General features: G+C 49.6%; 1 protein-coding gene across 1 annotated transcript in view; it reads right to left on the minus strand.

The window, feature by feature from the left end:
* Positions 1-13018: 13018 nt before the first annotated feature.
* Positions 13019-14211, minus strand: part of DLL4 (delta like canonical Notch ligand 4) — a 9404-nt gene continuing 8211 nt past the window's right edge. The window contains exon 11 of the mRNA XM_024732481.1: positions 13019-14118. Coding sequence (XP_024588249.1) covers positions 14113-14118 — 6 coding nt within the window. The 3' untranslated portion in view covers positions 13019-14112. The remainder of the gene's footprint in view (positions 14119-14211) is intronic.

Below are 14211 nucleotides of genomic sequence, written 5' to 3' on the forward strand. Positions count from 1 at the left end.
CGGTCCGAGGTCCCCTTTAAACCCTCCGGCCGGGAAGCCCCACCCACCGCGGCCAGCTGCCGCGGTTATTGGGGCGGGGCAAATTCCATTTTGGCCAATCACCTTAGGATTTTGCTGCCAGGTTGACCGCGCCGCCCCCTGAATGGGTAAGTGCGCGTCCTGCGCTGGGCCCAGCGCGCCTGCTGATTGGTTCGGCTCCACCTCTGTAGCAAACCCGGCAGGAGTGATGCAACGGCTGGGGAGGTTTCCCCAGCTCAGACGTGCAGCAAGGACGCCACAGATTGCGTCAGGCGGCCGGCAGTGGGCACGGACGAGGGCACCGGTCGTCTCCCCATCAGCCCCTTTACGGCCTGGGCCCTTCAAGAACCATGGCGGGCCGGCCCCAGGAGGGTGTCTTTCAAGCAGTCCTGCCAGTGCACCTGGCCGAGTCACTGCCACCCCAGGCAGCACGGACTCTTTACCAGGTCCAGTGCAGGACACGTCCAGAAGGAGGGCTCTGGGCGGCGTAAATGCCCGTCTCTGGGGTTTCGTCCGGGAGCACGTACTCTGGAGAAGCGTCCGAGGCACCTCCGCCTTCCGCACAGGTGCCTCACGCTGTTGGCGCGCGTGAGCAAATGGAGAAACTGAGTCACGGGGCTGACAAGGTGTTCTGCGGAAGCTGAAAGACTGAGTCAGACCGGGCGGTCAGAGCTTGCGGGTCACGTGAGGGCTACGCCCCAGGCCAGGTGTGGGACTTCCTGAGCCCAAATAGGCTCCGCGAAAAGCAGGTCAGAGCGCTTGGAACTGCTGTTGTCACTTTGGCAGTGGTGTCCCGACCTGCGGAGAGAAGCCATAAAGACAGAAAAGTCAGGTCAGTCCTGCCCCAAGGCGATGGGTTTCGTTCTGCCTGGACAGGAGAGTTTTGCAACAATGGTTGGGTTAATCTTAGGCACTGAGGCTCTGGAAGTGGAGGGCAAGGAGGGCCCAATAAGGCCCCCCAGAGGGCTGTGAGCAGCTACCGGCCTTCGCCCTTGGCTACTGGCTTCCCAACCCACAGAGGGTCCGCAGGTCGCCTGGGGTTGACCCCCTAAGCAGCAGCCAGGGGAAAGGGAAACAGAGGGAGCAGAGGCCCTCGCAGAACTGGCTCCGAGGGACTGCTGCTTAGGTCAGGGGACTGTTGATGAGGAATAGGGAGAGCCCTCTGGCAGGGAAAAGGGGCAGTATTGCTTCTCATTCGATCCTAATTAGATATTTAAACTAAAAATTATCTGCACACTTAAAGGAATCATTCCAAAGTTGCCTAAGATATAATCTCCAGTAGAAATGTTTCACTATGTTGTGTATAGTATGAAGCTAGATCTTTAAAAACAAGTTATATATTAATATTAGTAAAAGAAATAATATGGAATAATATACATAAACTGTTAGCAGAGCCTGTCACCAGAGGAGGACTTTCCATATTAAATGTAAATATTTATGGAAAAGTGGGTTTCTTACAAGGAGCATGAATTACTTTTCCCACTGGAAAAAATTACAGGCAAATGGTTGTTTCTGGTTATTTCTTTCTCCTTCCCTCCATTCCCCATGTTCACTCTCCCCTCTTCTCCTCTCTCTATCCTGTCTCCTTTAGTCCACCTCCTTTGCTGCTTAGGGAAAATATCCCCCCTCCATCTACCACCTTTGATAGTGGCGTGGGAGGTGAGAAACTGGTACTAACACATTGCTGAAAGTATCAGAATTGGCACAAACAACCCTTTGAAAAAGCAGCTTGGTGATACAAATCAAGAATCATAAAATGTCCCTGCCCTTTGACCCAATACTTCCACTCCATGAAATTATTCAAAATATGGGAAAAGCCATATTCCTCAAGATTTTTCAATGCATTGTTACTTATTATAGCTAAAACAAAAGAAGAAATGCTACTTAAATATCCAAAAATAGCTAAATGTTTAAGTAAATTATCCACATGGTGGAGAAGTACACACACACATGTATACACGACTTAAAAATCCTGCAATAAATGATTAGTTACATAAATTTGATATAGACATAAGATTAAATCTGTGCAGTCATTAGAAACAATTATGTATGACTATACTTATTGACTTGGAAACCTATCTATGATGCATATATAATTAAGTAAAAAACAGATTATAAAATAACCTAAAATAACTTTTTAAACTTAAAAAGTATATATGTGTTTATTTCCCAAAAAAAAAATCTAGGGGCTTCCCTGGTGGCGCAGTGGTTGAGAGTCCCCCTGCCGATGCAGGGGACACGGGGTCATGCCCCGGTCCGGGAAGATCCCACATGCCACGGAGCGGCTGGGCCCGTGAGCCATGGCCGCTGAGGCTGCGCGTCCGGAGCCTGTGCTCTGCAACGGGAGAGGCCACAACAGTGAGAGGCCCGCGTTCCGCAAAAAAAAAAAAAAAAAAAAAAATCTAGAAGAACACATAAAAATGCTCAGTGATTATCTCTCAGTAGTAGGACTACTGAGACTTGCACTTTCTTTTTTATACCAATTCAGACTGGGAATTTTTTAAGAGAACATAAACCACTTATATTTAGGAAAAACAGTTTAAAGTAAAAATCCATTAGGAAAACAATGTAGTGAACATGCTTATGATTGCATAGTAAGACAAAAGTGCAAAACAGGAACTATCACATGCACTATAATTAAAACGATTGGGATTTCCCTGGTAGCACAGTAGTTAAGAATCCGCCTGCCAATGCAGGGGACACGAGTTCGAGCCCTGGTCCGGGAAGATCCCACATGCCGTGGAGTAGCTGAGCCCATGCACCACAACTACTGAGCCTGCATTCTGGAGCCCGCGAGCCACAACTGCTGAGCCTGCGTGCCGCAACTACTGAAGCCCAAGCGCCTAGAGCCTGTGCTCTGCTACGAGAGAAACCACCGCAATGAGAAGCACGCACACCACAACGAAGAGTAGCCCCCACTCGCCACAACTAGAGAAAAGCCCTAGTGCAGCAACGAAGACCCAATGCAGCCAAAAATAAATAAATAAATAATTTTTTAAAAAAACGATTAAAACAACAGAAACAAAATTCATGAGGAAAAAGACAGGGCATCATATACTAATGAGAGATGGATTGGGGGATGGTGATTCTTTTCTCTATTTTGCAAGGCTTATGAAATGTAATTTTTAACAATAAAGTTACTTTTAAAGAGTAGTTAATGGTTCTTGGTGGCTCAGGGGCAGATAGCATATCAGAATCACCTGGGCAACATCTTCAAGATGCCCATTCTCTGACTTCCTCCTAACTAGACCAAAGCCCCTGGTTTAAATAACTCCTTTAGTGAGGTCATCAGTAACCAGCTCTTGCTCCAGGCAGAGTTAGGCACTCCTTTCTCTGTGCTCCCAGACCCCTTACCTCACTTCTGTCCCTTCCACTTCATGCTTATAACAGAAACATTTATCGAGTGCTTACCATGAGCTAGGCAGTTTGCTAAGTGCTTTTACATCCATTCTAATTATAAACTTCTCTGCTGCTTTGTGAGGTAAATATCATTTCACAGATGAGCAGACTGGAACAAAGGAAATTTAGGTAACCTGCCACAGTGACCCAGCAGCAAGTTGTATAGCCTGGGGCCCAAGGCAGGCAGTCCAACCCCAGAGCCTCCTTGTTGATGAGCATTTGACATCCTACCTCCCACGAACTTGAGAGCTCCCAGAGAGCAGACTTCATCTTTGAAGGCCCCGGGGAACCAACACAGTCCTGGCTCATGGAAGGTTCTCTGCAAAGGTAGGTAGAAGAAGTAAAGCTCTTGGAAAAGGCCAGGGCACCCTGGGGTTCAGAGGAGGAGGAATCCTGCGAGACAAGGGCTCAACCTTGACCCTCTCAAAATAGGGATCTGCACAAAAGTTGGCCCTGAGGTCTTGGCCACCTTCCCAGGAACTTGTCTCACCTGTTCCCATTCCTTGCTTATCTTTGCCAACATCTATGTCCTTCCCTCCCAGTGGGACACTCCCAGGTAGTAAACCACCCACCTCAGCCAGTTCCTCTCCAACATCAGCAGCAACCATTCCATCTTTCCTCCTAAAATCCCCTCAGGGAGGGGCTGCAGATGTCATGCCCACAGAGGTACCAGCTCACAAGAGGTGATGGGAGAGTATCATTTCCACCTTGCAGAGTTGCACATGATTTGGACATGATGTACACATGGCGTCTTCCTTCTGTGAAACTTTCCCAAATTAATCTTTCCTATTGTCCCTTCAGATGGTCACTTCTAATCTCCTTAGGATCTGTTCCTCCTCCTCATTCCAGTCACTGTAATCAACTCCTGGTGTTAGTGGGAACCACTGTCTGAAACAAGGGAAGGGTGCATTTTAGGAGCCAGGGGATCATGCGAATTTGTTAAGCTAAATGATGAAGTTGCTTCATGAAGCTGCTGATTCCAGAGGGATGAAAACCTTCTCAGACATGGGCTCTAAGCCCAGCTTGTCCAGATTTGAGCCTAGTTCCACCTTATACCATCTGGGTGACCCCAGGTACCCTGTCTCTGGTCCTCAGTTTTCTTAACTGTCAAATTGGGAATAACAGTACCTACTCTGTAGGTTCTGATGAGGATTGAAGGAAATGAAACCTTAGCCAGCACCTGGCATGTGTGAGCACTCAATACATGTTGCTCCATATTATTTTTACTCCAAATTTTTCACTTTCCTTTTTATCCAGGGTATTACCATGGTCTAAGGTGATATGGTGATTTATAGTAAGTATATATTTGGGTTTTGTTATATCATTTTTAATAAGCAAGTAATCTAGTAGTAAATTGTGTTCCTAAGTTCTGTGATCCACTCTAGCAAATTAATCTAACCCAAAGAGAGGGTCATAGGAACCTGTGATCTACAGCCATTCAGTTAGAAGGACAGGTAACACCAGGACTTGCAATCGGCATCTGAAGTGGGGGCAGTCTTGTGGGATTGATCTGTGGGATCTGATGCTATCTCCAGGCAGATAGTGCCAGGCTTGAGTTAAATTGTAGGACACCGAGCTGGTGTTGCAGAATTGTTTGCTGTGTGGAAAACCCCCAGGTCTGGTATCAGAAATAAAGTAGTGCTGGTAGGGGATTGAGAGTGGAGGAGATGCACAGAAGAGCGTGTTTTCCTTTGCCTGACCTCTCAGTCTGACACAGCTCAGAAGAACTAAGTGGGTCAGGAAAGCGACCAGGGTATTTTTTTTTTAGTATTAAACATTTTATTCAATTTCTTTTTTTAATATTTATTTATTTATTTTTGGCTGCATTGGGTCTTAGTCGCAGCATGTGGGGTCTTTCGTTGCAGATGGCAGGCAGATTCTTAACCACTAGACCACCAGGGAAGTCCCCCAGGGTAAGTATTTTTGATTCAGTGGTGGAAACCTACAGCTCTCTCACCCTCCATTCTTACCATACAATTCACAGATTGTACCAGCAAATACGATGTTAAATGAGAGTTTTTAAAAGGCAGAATAGGTGATAGTGTGCCCCGAGCACACTATTCGTTTAATTGAAGTATAGTTAATTTGCAATATTGTATTAGTTTCAGGTGTACAACAAAGTGATTCAGTTTTATTTATGTATATATATATATATATATATATCAGATTATTTTCCATTATAGGTTATTACAAGATACTGAATATAGTTCCTTGTGCTATACAGTAAATCCTTGTTGGTTACCTATTTTATGTATAGTAGTTTGTATCTTTTAATCCCATACTCCTAATTTCTCTTCTTTCCCCTTAGGTAACCATAAGTTTGTTTTCTATGTCTGTGAGTCTGTTTCTGTTTTGTATATAGATTCATTTATATTATTTTTTATATTCCACATATAAGTGATATCATATAATATATCTTTCTCTATCTGACTTACTTAGTATGATAATGTCTAGGTCCATCCATGTTGCTGCAAATGGCAATATTTCATTCTCTTTATGGCTATTATGCCATTGTGTTATATATATGTATATATCTCACATCTTCTTAAACCAGTTGTCTGTTGATGGGCACTTGGGTTGTTTCCATGTCTTAGCTATTATAAATAGAGCTGCTATGAACATTGGAGTGCATGTATCCTTTCAAATTACAGTTTTCGTTTTTTCCGGACATATGCCCAGGAGTGGGATTGCTGGATCATATGGTAGCTCTGTTTTTAGTTTTTTAAGGAACTTCCACACTGTTTTCCATAGTGGCTGTACCAATCTACATTGCCACCCACAGTGTAGGAGGGTTTCCTTTGCTCCACACCCTCTCCAGCATTTATTTGTAGACTTTTTGATGATGGCTATTCTGACCAGTGTGAGGTGATACCTCATTGTGGTTTTGATTTGCATTTCTCTAATAATTAGTGATGTTGAGCATCTTTTCATGTGCTTGTTGGCCATCTGTATATCTTCTTTGGAAAAATGTCTATTTAGGTCTTCTGCCCATTTATTGTTTGGGTCATTTGGTTTCTTGATATTGTGTTATATGAGCTGTTTGTATATTTTGGATATTAACCCTTTGTCAGTTGCACTATTTGCAAATTCTCCCCTTCCATAGGTTGTCTTTTTGTTTTGTTGATAGTTTCCCTTGTTGTGCAACAGCTTTCTATAAATTTTTTTTTTTTTTTTTTTTTTGACTGTAGGCTCATGGGCTTCAGTAGTTGTGGCATGCAGGCTTCAGTAGTTGTGGTTCATGGACTCTAGAGCACAGGCTCAGTAGTTGTGGAGCACGGGCTGAGTTGCTCCATGGCATGTGGGATATTCCCAGACCAGGAATTGAACCCATGTCCCCTGCACTGGCAGGCAGATTCTTAACCACTACACCACCAGGGAAGTCCCTGCAAAAGCTTTTAAGTTTGATTAGGTTCCATTTGTTTATGTTGCTTTTATTTCTTTTGCCTTTGGAGACTTGATCTAAGAAAATATTGCTATCATTTATGTCTGAGAATGTTTTGTCTATGTTCTCTTCTAGTTTTATGATGTCATGTTTTATATTTAGGTCTTTAAACCATTTTGAGTTTATTTTTGTATATGGTGTGAAGGAGTATTCTAATTTCATTGATTTTTTTTAAATTTATTTATTTATTTATTTGGCTGCATCAGGTCTTAATTGTGGGATCTTCATTGCGGCACACGGGCTTCTCTCTAGTCGTGGCACGCAGACTCCAGAGCACATGGGCTCAGTAGTTGCGGCATGCGGGCTCTCTAGTCATGGCACATGGGCTCTAGAGCATGCAGGCTTGGTTGCTCCATGGCATGTGGGATCTTAGTTCCCCAACCAGAGATTGAACCTGCATCCCCTGCATTGGAAGACGGATACTTAACCAATGGACCACCAGGGAAGTCCCTAATTTCATTGATTTATATGTGGTTGTCCAGCCTTCCCAACACCACTAACCGAAGAGACTGTCTTTTCTCCAGTGTATATTTTTTTTTTCCAGTGTATATTCTTGCCTCCTTTGTCATACATTAATTGACTGTAGGTGTGTGGGTTTATTTCTGGGCCCTCTTTTCTGTTCCACTGATCTACATGTCTGTTTTTGTGCCAAAACCATGCTGGGTTTTTTTTTGTTTTTTTTTTTTTGCGGAACATGGGCCTCTCACTGTTGTGGCAGTTTTATAGTTTTCAGCATATAGGTCTTTCACCTCCTTAGTTAAGTTTATTCCTAGGTTTTTTTTTTTAAGTACCTTATATTTATTTATTTATGGCTATGTTGGGTCTTCATTGTTGCGCGCAGGCTTTCTCTAGTTGCGGCGAGCAGGGGCTACTCTTTGCTGCAGTGCGTGGACTTCTCACTGCGATGGCTTCTCTTGTTGCAGAGCACGGGCTCTAGGTGCATGGGCTTCAGTAGTAGTGGCACACGGGCTATAGATCACAGGCTCAGTTAGTTGTGGCACACGGGCTTAGTTGTTCTGTGGCATGTGGGATCTTCCCAGACCAGGGCTTGAACCTGTATCCCCTGCGTTGGCAGGCAGATTCTTAACCACTGCACCAACAGGGAAGTTCAATTCCTAGGTATTTTTTGGACACAATTTTAAAGAGGATTTTTTTTTAACTTTCCCTTTCTGATATTTCATTGTTAGTGTAAAGAAATCCGAGCACACTATTAATAGAAGAGTTGCTTGAGCAAAGAGAGGGATTTTCTTTGTATGCTTGGGGGGATTGCTAAAATAAACAAACAAATAAATAAAACAATCCCCATCTATGAGGAGTTATATCTCCTGCAAACCACTGAGAAATAAATGTATCCTCAGGTCCTTGGCCCATGTGCAAAAGGGACATAGGTCTCACCAATGCTCTGGCAAAAGTATGGGAAGGAGTAGCTGAATGCCTTGATACAGTCCACCTCAGAAGAGGGAGAGAAGAGAAGACAGCTGCTCTGCTGGTTATGCCAACTGAATCCAGAGCCAAGCAGGGGAAGACTACTTGGTCCCCTGCCCACAAAAGCAGGGGCTGTAAGGGTTCACTCACGTCCTGGCAGAGGGGTGCATGGGATAGTGGGAAAATCTGGCTCCTTGCCCATTTCTAGTTGCCAAGGAGGGAGGAAGACACAGCTGATAGGGCGCCCTGACCTCAGGCCTGGTCCTGGAAGGCGAGGGGCCAGGGCTCCAACAGAGCATTGGGATGGTGGGGCCCCTCTCCCAATTCGAGGGAGAAAGAAAGGCATAGTCTGTGGGGGCAGGAAGTGGCTGGCTCAGGGCTGAGAACTGCAGTGGGGGGCACTTCAGTGGAGTGACAGGGCTGCACAGAGGGGAGACCCATGGAGTCAAAGTCGAACATCAGACCCCACAGAAATGCTGGAGTGTGGTAGGACCTGGCTTTAGAAGAGAACCTAGAAAAACAGCCCATGTGGAGAAGTATGACTGCACAAAATGGGCCTGACTGCCCTGCCAGGCAGACTCTGAGAGCCAAGGAGGTAAAGCCCCTTAAATGACAGCAACTAGGACACCACCCCCGGGGGCCTACTGCAAATGGGCAGATCCCAGAACCTTTTGGATCTCTTTTATCAGAGAGTTAGAAGAGGACGCCCCGAGAGAAGGGAGTCACTGGTGGAGGTAAAACTGAACAGTCCAGGCGTAGTAGGACGGGCCTGGCCCAGACATCTGCCCCTGTGGGAAAGGGAAAACAATCCTCCGACAGGTGCAGGGGCACGCACCTGTCCGCCTACCCCCAGGGCCTTCTTTGCCTCCAACCTGAGTCAGGAGGAGGGATCACTGGAGATAGACAGCTGGCCATGCCTGGCAGGGCTTTGGCTCTGCCCTGCAGGGGGTGCCATGACACAGGACAGCCTTGGGCCCAGAGCCGACCTGTTGCTAAATCCAGACTCCTGAGATGCTAGTTACCCTGTGTCTGACTGTAGCCGCAGCTGGCTGTTTTTGGACCCTGCATCATGGCCTGAGAGGGTCTTTGGGGATGAAGGGAACGTGCTGAGCCCACTAGGGCCAAAAGCCACTTGTGGCGGATCTCCAAGGGGATGGGGACTCTTGAGGACTTGGGGTCCTGCTGTCACTTCCCACAGCCTGGGTCTCCCTTCCACTACTCCCCACATCAGAGGAGGTTGACCTAGACAAGTGGTGCTCCTTAAAGACAGGGACACAAAGAGAAGAAAGGGTGGAGGCAAGCCGGCATCTCAGCTGCCTTCTTGGTCCTAGGGCTACTGCTGGGACTATCCGGCCAGACTCCAAGCTCCTCTCTAGCCCACCCCCATCTTGTGAGCTGGACCGTGAAAGCTCCCGAAAGTGGTTTGCTGGCATAAATATAAGGATTAAACAACCTGTGGGGGGGACTCGTTGCTCACAAACTGTTTTTCATACACTAACTCATTTCAACCTCATAGTAATATGCAAGAAGTATTATGATCCTCTGAGAGGTTAAAGATAATTAACTAGACGGCCAGCTTCCTTGGGCAGAGACTATGTTTCATCGCCAATGCCTGACATAATAAAAGGTGCTCAATCAGTGCGAAAAGAATGGAGAAATGGATGGACTTGTCCCAGGTCACCTAGCAATGAGAGGTGGTGCTGGAAGGGAGCTTCAGCCTCCCAACTCAAACCCGGTTCCCTTCTATTCAAGGTGAGGGCTGGGATGAGAGGGCGCAGAGGACCGCGATGTGGGGAGGGCGCTGGCTGCACCGACAGCCCAGAGTTTGGTAATGGGCCGCTTCTCTGGACATCCTCTAACATATTTAGGGGAAAGCATCACTCTGAGCTTTCTCCAGTATACTCCCTCTGCTTAGGGGCCCGGGGGCCGGAGAGAGCTCTGCGCGACAAAGGCTATCACTGAACTCGCATCCGGCTGCTCCCTCTCCGAATCGTCCCAGTGGCCCCCAGGGCCAAGAAGGGCTGACCCCGTGCCTTGCGGGGTGACGGCGGCTCCGGTCCGGGAGCAGCCCCGCGGCCGCGCAGCGCCCCCTGGTGCTGGGCAACGGGGCCCGGGCGGTCCCGCCCGCTGTCCCGCCAGCTACGCCGGCTTCCCGCGACAGCGGCCCGGCGCGGGCTCCCAGGCCGGGGGTGGGATTCGGGGCTGCAGAAGGAGGAGCCGAGCGGGCGCGGAGCCTCCGAGACACTCGCGGCCTTCAGCGGCTTCCCGGCCCGGGAAGTGAGCCGGGGTCGGGAGGCCGCAAACAGGAAGTCGGGCTGTAACAAAGAGCAGCCAGCGCGTCGCACTTGCCTCTTCCGCCGCCGCTGGGGGTTCCAGGCCCGCCGGGATCCGGCCGTGCCGTGCGCCCTGGGCGCGAGGGAGGGCGCGGCCGCCTGAGGGAGGCCGCTGGGACCTCCCAGGCGCATCCTCTCCCCGGGAAGGGACACTCACAGTTCCCTGAGTGAATCACTTCCATCCCTTCCCGGAATGCGGCGGGCCACGTGGGGTGGAGGGCTGGGTTGCCAAACTGCGGACCCGCGGGGAGAGGCGGGGGAAGCGGCAAGGAGGGGAGAGCCCTGTGGGTCCCCATGAGAGGTGGAGCGTCCGCGCGACCTGAGTTTAGTGACCTAGTGGCCTTATCTAGCCCGGGATGGGGGGAGGTAGGAACCACTGTCCTTTTTCTTCTATCCCCTGACCAGTCTGGCCCTGAGGCAGGAGAGGGACCGCTAGCTAAGCCAGCAGCATAAAGGCATTCTTCACAGCCTCTCCCTGCCTGACGCCCCACAGTGATATCCAGGTGGTTACCAGCCAGTGGGCTCTGGAAATGCAGCTGTCCTCAGAGCTGGCGGTCACCGTGGGGTCAGACTTGTCCTTTAGACAGGACACTGCTTCCAGGCTAAGGAACTGCTACGCTCTGAATTGTCTTATGAAATACCAGTGCAGATTAAACATGGGTATTTGCTAAGCCAGGGAGAGCACTTCACAGTGAGTCTAGAGCTATCATCTGGCCTTGTTTCTGCCAAGCCTAGGACCTCTCCTGTACACCTGCACACTCCATCAGGAAAGTCTTGGGTACCTTACCTATGAGAAGGGGCCGGACCCTCAGGGAGTGACCTGGAAATCCTGGAGAGAGAAGGGCTTCCACTGTGGCCTGTTCACACCCCAAGTGCCCGGCGCAGCTTTTGCATGTCACTAGAGGTGGAACCTGGCACAAGCTACAGGTTGGAGCTGCCCAAACCAAGTCCATGAAGGGATCCCCTCTTTTCCCAGAAAGCTGGCGTGGTATCAAAGCCGGTGAGTGGGTTTAGCCAGCCAGCTCCCCTCCAGAGCTCTCTTCTCTGAGGAGCTGGCAGCCTGTGTAGCCCAGCACAGCCTGGTGGTGTGGACGTGCAGGCCCGCGGGTGTCCTACCTGTCCCCCACATGGGAGCCTCGTCATCTCGCCTTCGTGTCCCAGCCCAGTTTCCCCCGCCCCCCAGAGCCCGGGAGCTGCTTTCCTGTTTCATTTTGGGCAGGAAGAGTGAGGTCGTGTTGTTCTTCCCCCTGCTGCCGGCTCAGGCTGTGGGAACGGTTCCCTGAATGCTTTCCTGTTTGATACCCTGTGTGTGCAGTGAGGGGAACAGGGAGCAATGGGTGAGGCGTGGAACGTGTGCACTTGGGTGAGTGTGGATGAGCCTAGGCCTCTTGCTCCCTTGTCTCTGGCATAAGCACCCAGATTAGGGGCGGGCATGCTCTATGTGTCAGGGAGAAAGGAAAAGGGAGGCAAGTAGCGCTGCATATACTTGGACTCCACTGGGGGCATCTGCTGGGTCTGTTTTGCTTTACTGGATGGGCTGAGAGCTGGGAGCATCTGCTCAGCTTTCTGTCGATGGCTCATTCTTTCATCACTTGCTCTCCATGGAGTATTTTTGTGGCTGTAGAGAGAAGACTGTGGCACCCTAGGGACCATCTTACGCCTTAGAGGAAGCTAGCCATGAAGTAGAGACTGGAAACTCTCTCAGTAGTGCCTCAGCCAGAGAAACCTGGGCTCAGGGAAGCCTCCCTCTTCTTCCTCCTCCCCTCTCTACAGTCTTCAATCAACTCTAGCAGTTCCAGGCAGACCAGGCGCCCAGAGCCAGCTCTCTTGCCCAGCTGCAAGGAGGACAGACCCAAGGCAGATCCCCCTGGCACAAAGACGAGTGCCCTGCCGGGGCTTAAAAATGAGCAGGGTGCCAGTCCATCTAAAACCCTGCAATAGCAGGAGGAAGAGCCCAGATGTCATCATGGTCAGAGACCCTGCTCTCTGACAAGAGAATCCTTTTGAAAAGAGGAAAACGGGCAGGTTTGTCTCCTTCCCCCAAATTCCTGTATCCCCCAGGCTGACTAGGGTGTCCGTAAGCTTTTTCAAACTTGAAGGGAGAAAAGCGGGATAGATTCAGGTTAAGGGGGCATAACCTCCAAGGAATGGTGGGAGCATGAGGGGGAAGGGGGGCTGCAGCCAACCTCAAGCCATAAGACAGAGGAGGCTGGCCCAGGCTGGGGACTAAATGGGTGAGGCCAGGTTCCCCAAGAACTAGAAGAGGACAAGGGCCTAGAGCACAGTAGGCCAAGTCCAAGTGCTCCCAGGTGCCAAGGGTATGGGGGGCAGCCGGCAGCAATATGAGAAGGGGAGTCAGAAGGATTCCCACTCTGCCATCACAAAGACAGGACCCAAGAAGTACTAAACTCCTGTACACATCTGTTCCATATTATAAATACACATTATATACAAAATAATGTTATAAAATGTAGAAAGGTCAGTGCTTCTGATTCTTAAATTATCGAAATACTAGACTCCAAAATAAACTACCAAAAAAAAAAAACAAACAAAATAAAAACTCATATTATTGATTTCTGAAGATCGGCTTCAAGGGTAGTCTGGGGGCAGTAGTGGGTGTGGGCAGAGCCCAGGCTCGAGGCCTTAGGAATGGGCTTGAGGGAGGAAAGGTCCTAGGTGGCGACAGCACCCAATTTCTCCCTCACTGGAATTTCCATCATCACTGCCCTGAGCTCCCCAGTTAGGCCTGTTGCCTCTGGCTGGGAAGAGGGGCAGGCCCTCCACCTATCTGCTCACAGGAGCCCAAGGCACCCAGGGCCAGAGGCTGTGGAAGCCAGGTAAGGCTTGCCAGTATCCTTCCCCAGAGAGCCTGGGCCAGGGAGAGGCAGGGATGGTGTTAGGAGCGAGGCCCACGTGCAGCGGCTGGAGGCACGGGCAGAAAATGCTTCTCCCGCTCCTCTCAGGGCGCTCACCTCACCTGCAGGGACACTCCTGCCAAGAGATGAACCAGATGGTTTCCTGGCCCACAGACGGCCCTGCCCTTACTGGCCTCCTCTCTCCTCTCTGATTTGGACCCAGCTGTCGCCATGGAGCCTGGGCCAAGGCACTTTTGGAAACACAGATGCCAGTGGAGGCCACAGCAGCTCTGGGCCCCACGGGGCCACTGCCACTCTCTCTGGAAAATAGGCCAGAGCCCCAAAGGAGCCCTCTGAAGGCCACTGCTGGCAGGGCGGGTCCAAGTGGCACCTCTCCTCTCCTCTGTTCCCCTGGCTGGCGTGGCTGCCAATCTGATGCCAGACAGACACCCAAAGATGTGGAAGGGTACTGCATCTCTTGGCAAGTTCACAGTCTGTCCAGTTCATGCCATTCCCTCTTCCTCCTGAGAGCAGCACGTTGCGTATTAAAAAATGTCCCATCCAGGATGCAATGTAAACAATGCAGAAGGAAGGTCCAGCTGCTGGGGCAAAGCTGGGATGTCCTGGGGAGGCTCCTGCCTTATACCTGGGGAGCATGTGGAGAGCACGAAAGTGGGTTACCCTGGGGTACAAGCACTCCCTCCATGGCTGCCCTGGGACTCCCTGAGAGAAGCCAGTG

The sequence above is a fragment of the Neophocaena asiaeorientalis genome, unplaced genomic scaffold (genome assembly GCF_003031525.2).
Source record: "Neophocaena asiaeorientalis asiaeorientalis breed wild unplaced genomic scaffold, Neophocaena_asiaeorientalis_V1.1 scaffold119, whole genome shotgun sequence".
In the NCBI taxonomy this organism is placed as follows: domain Eukaryota; kingdom Metazoa; phylum Chordata; class Mammalia; order Artiodactyla; family Phocoenidae; genus Neophocaena; species Neophocaena asiaeorientalis.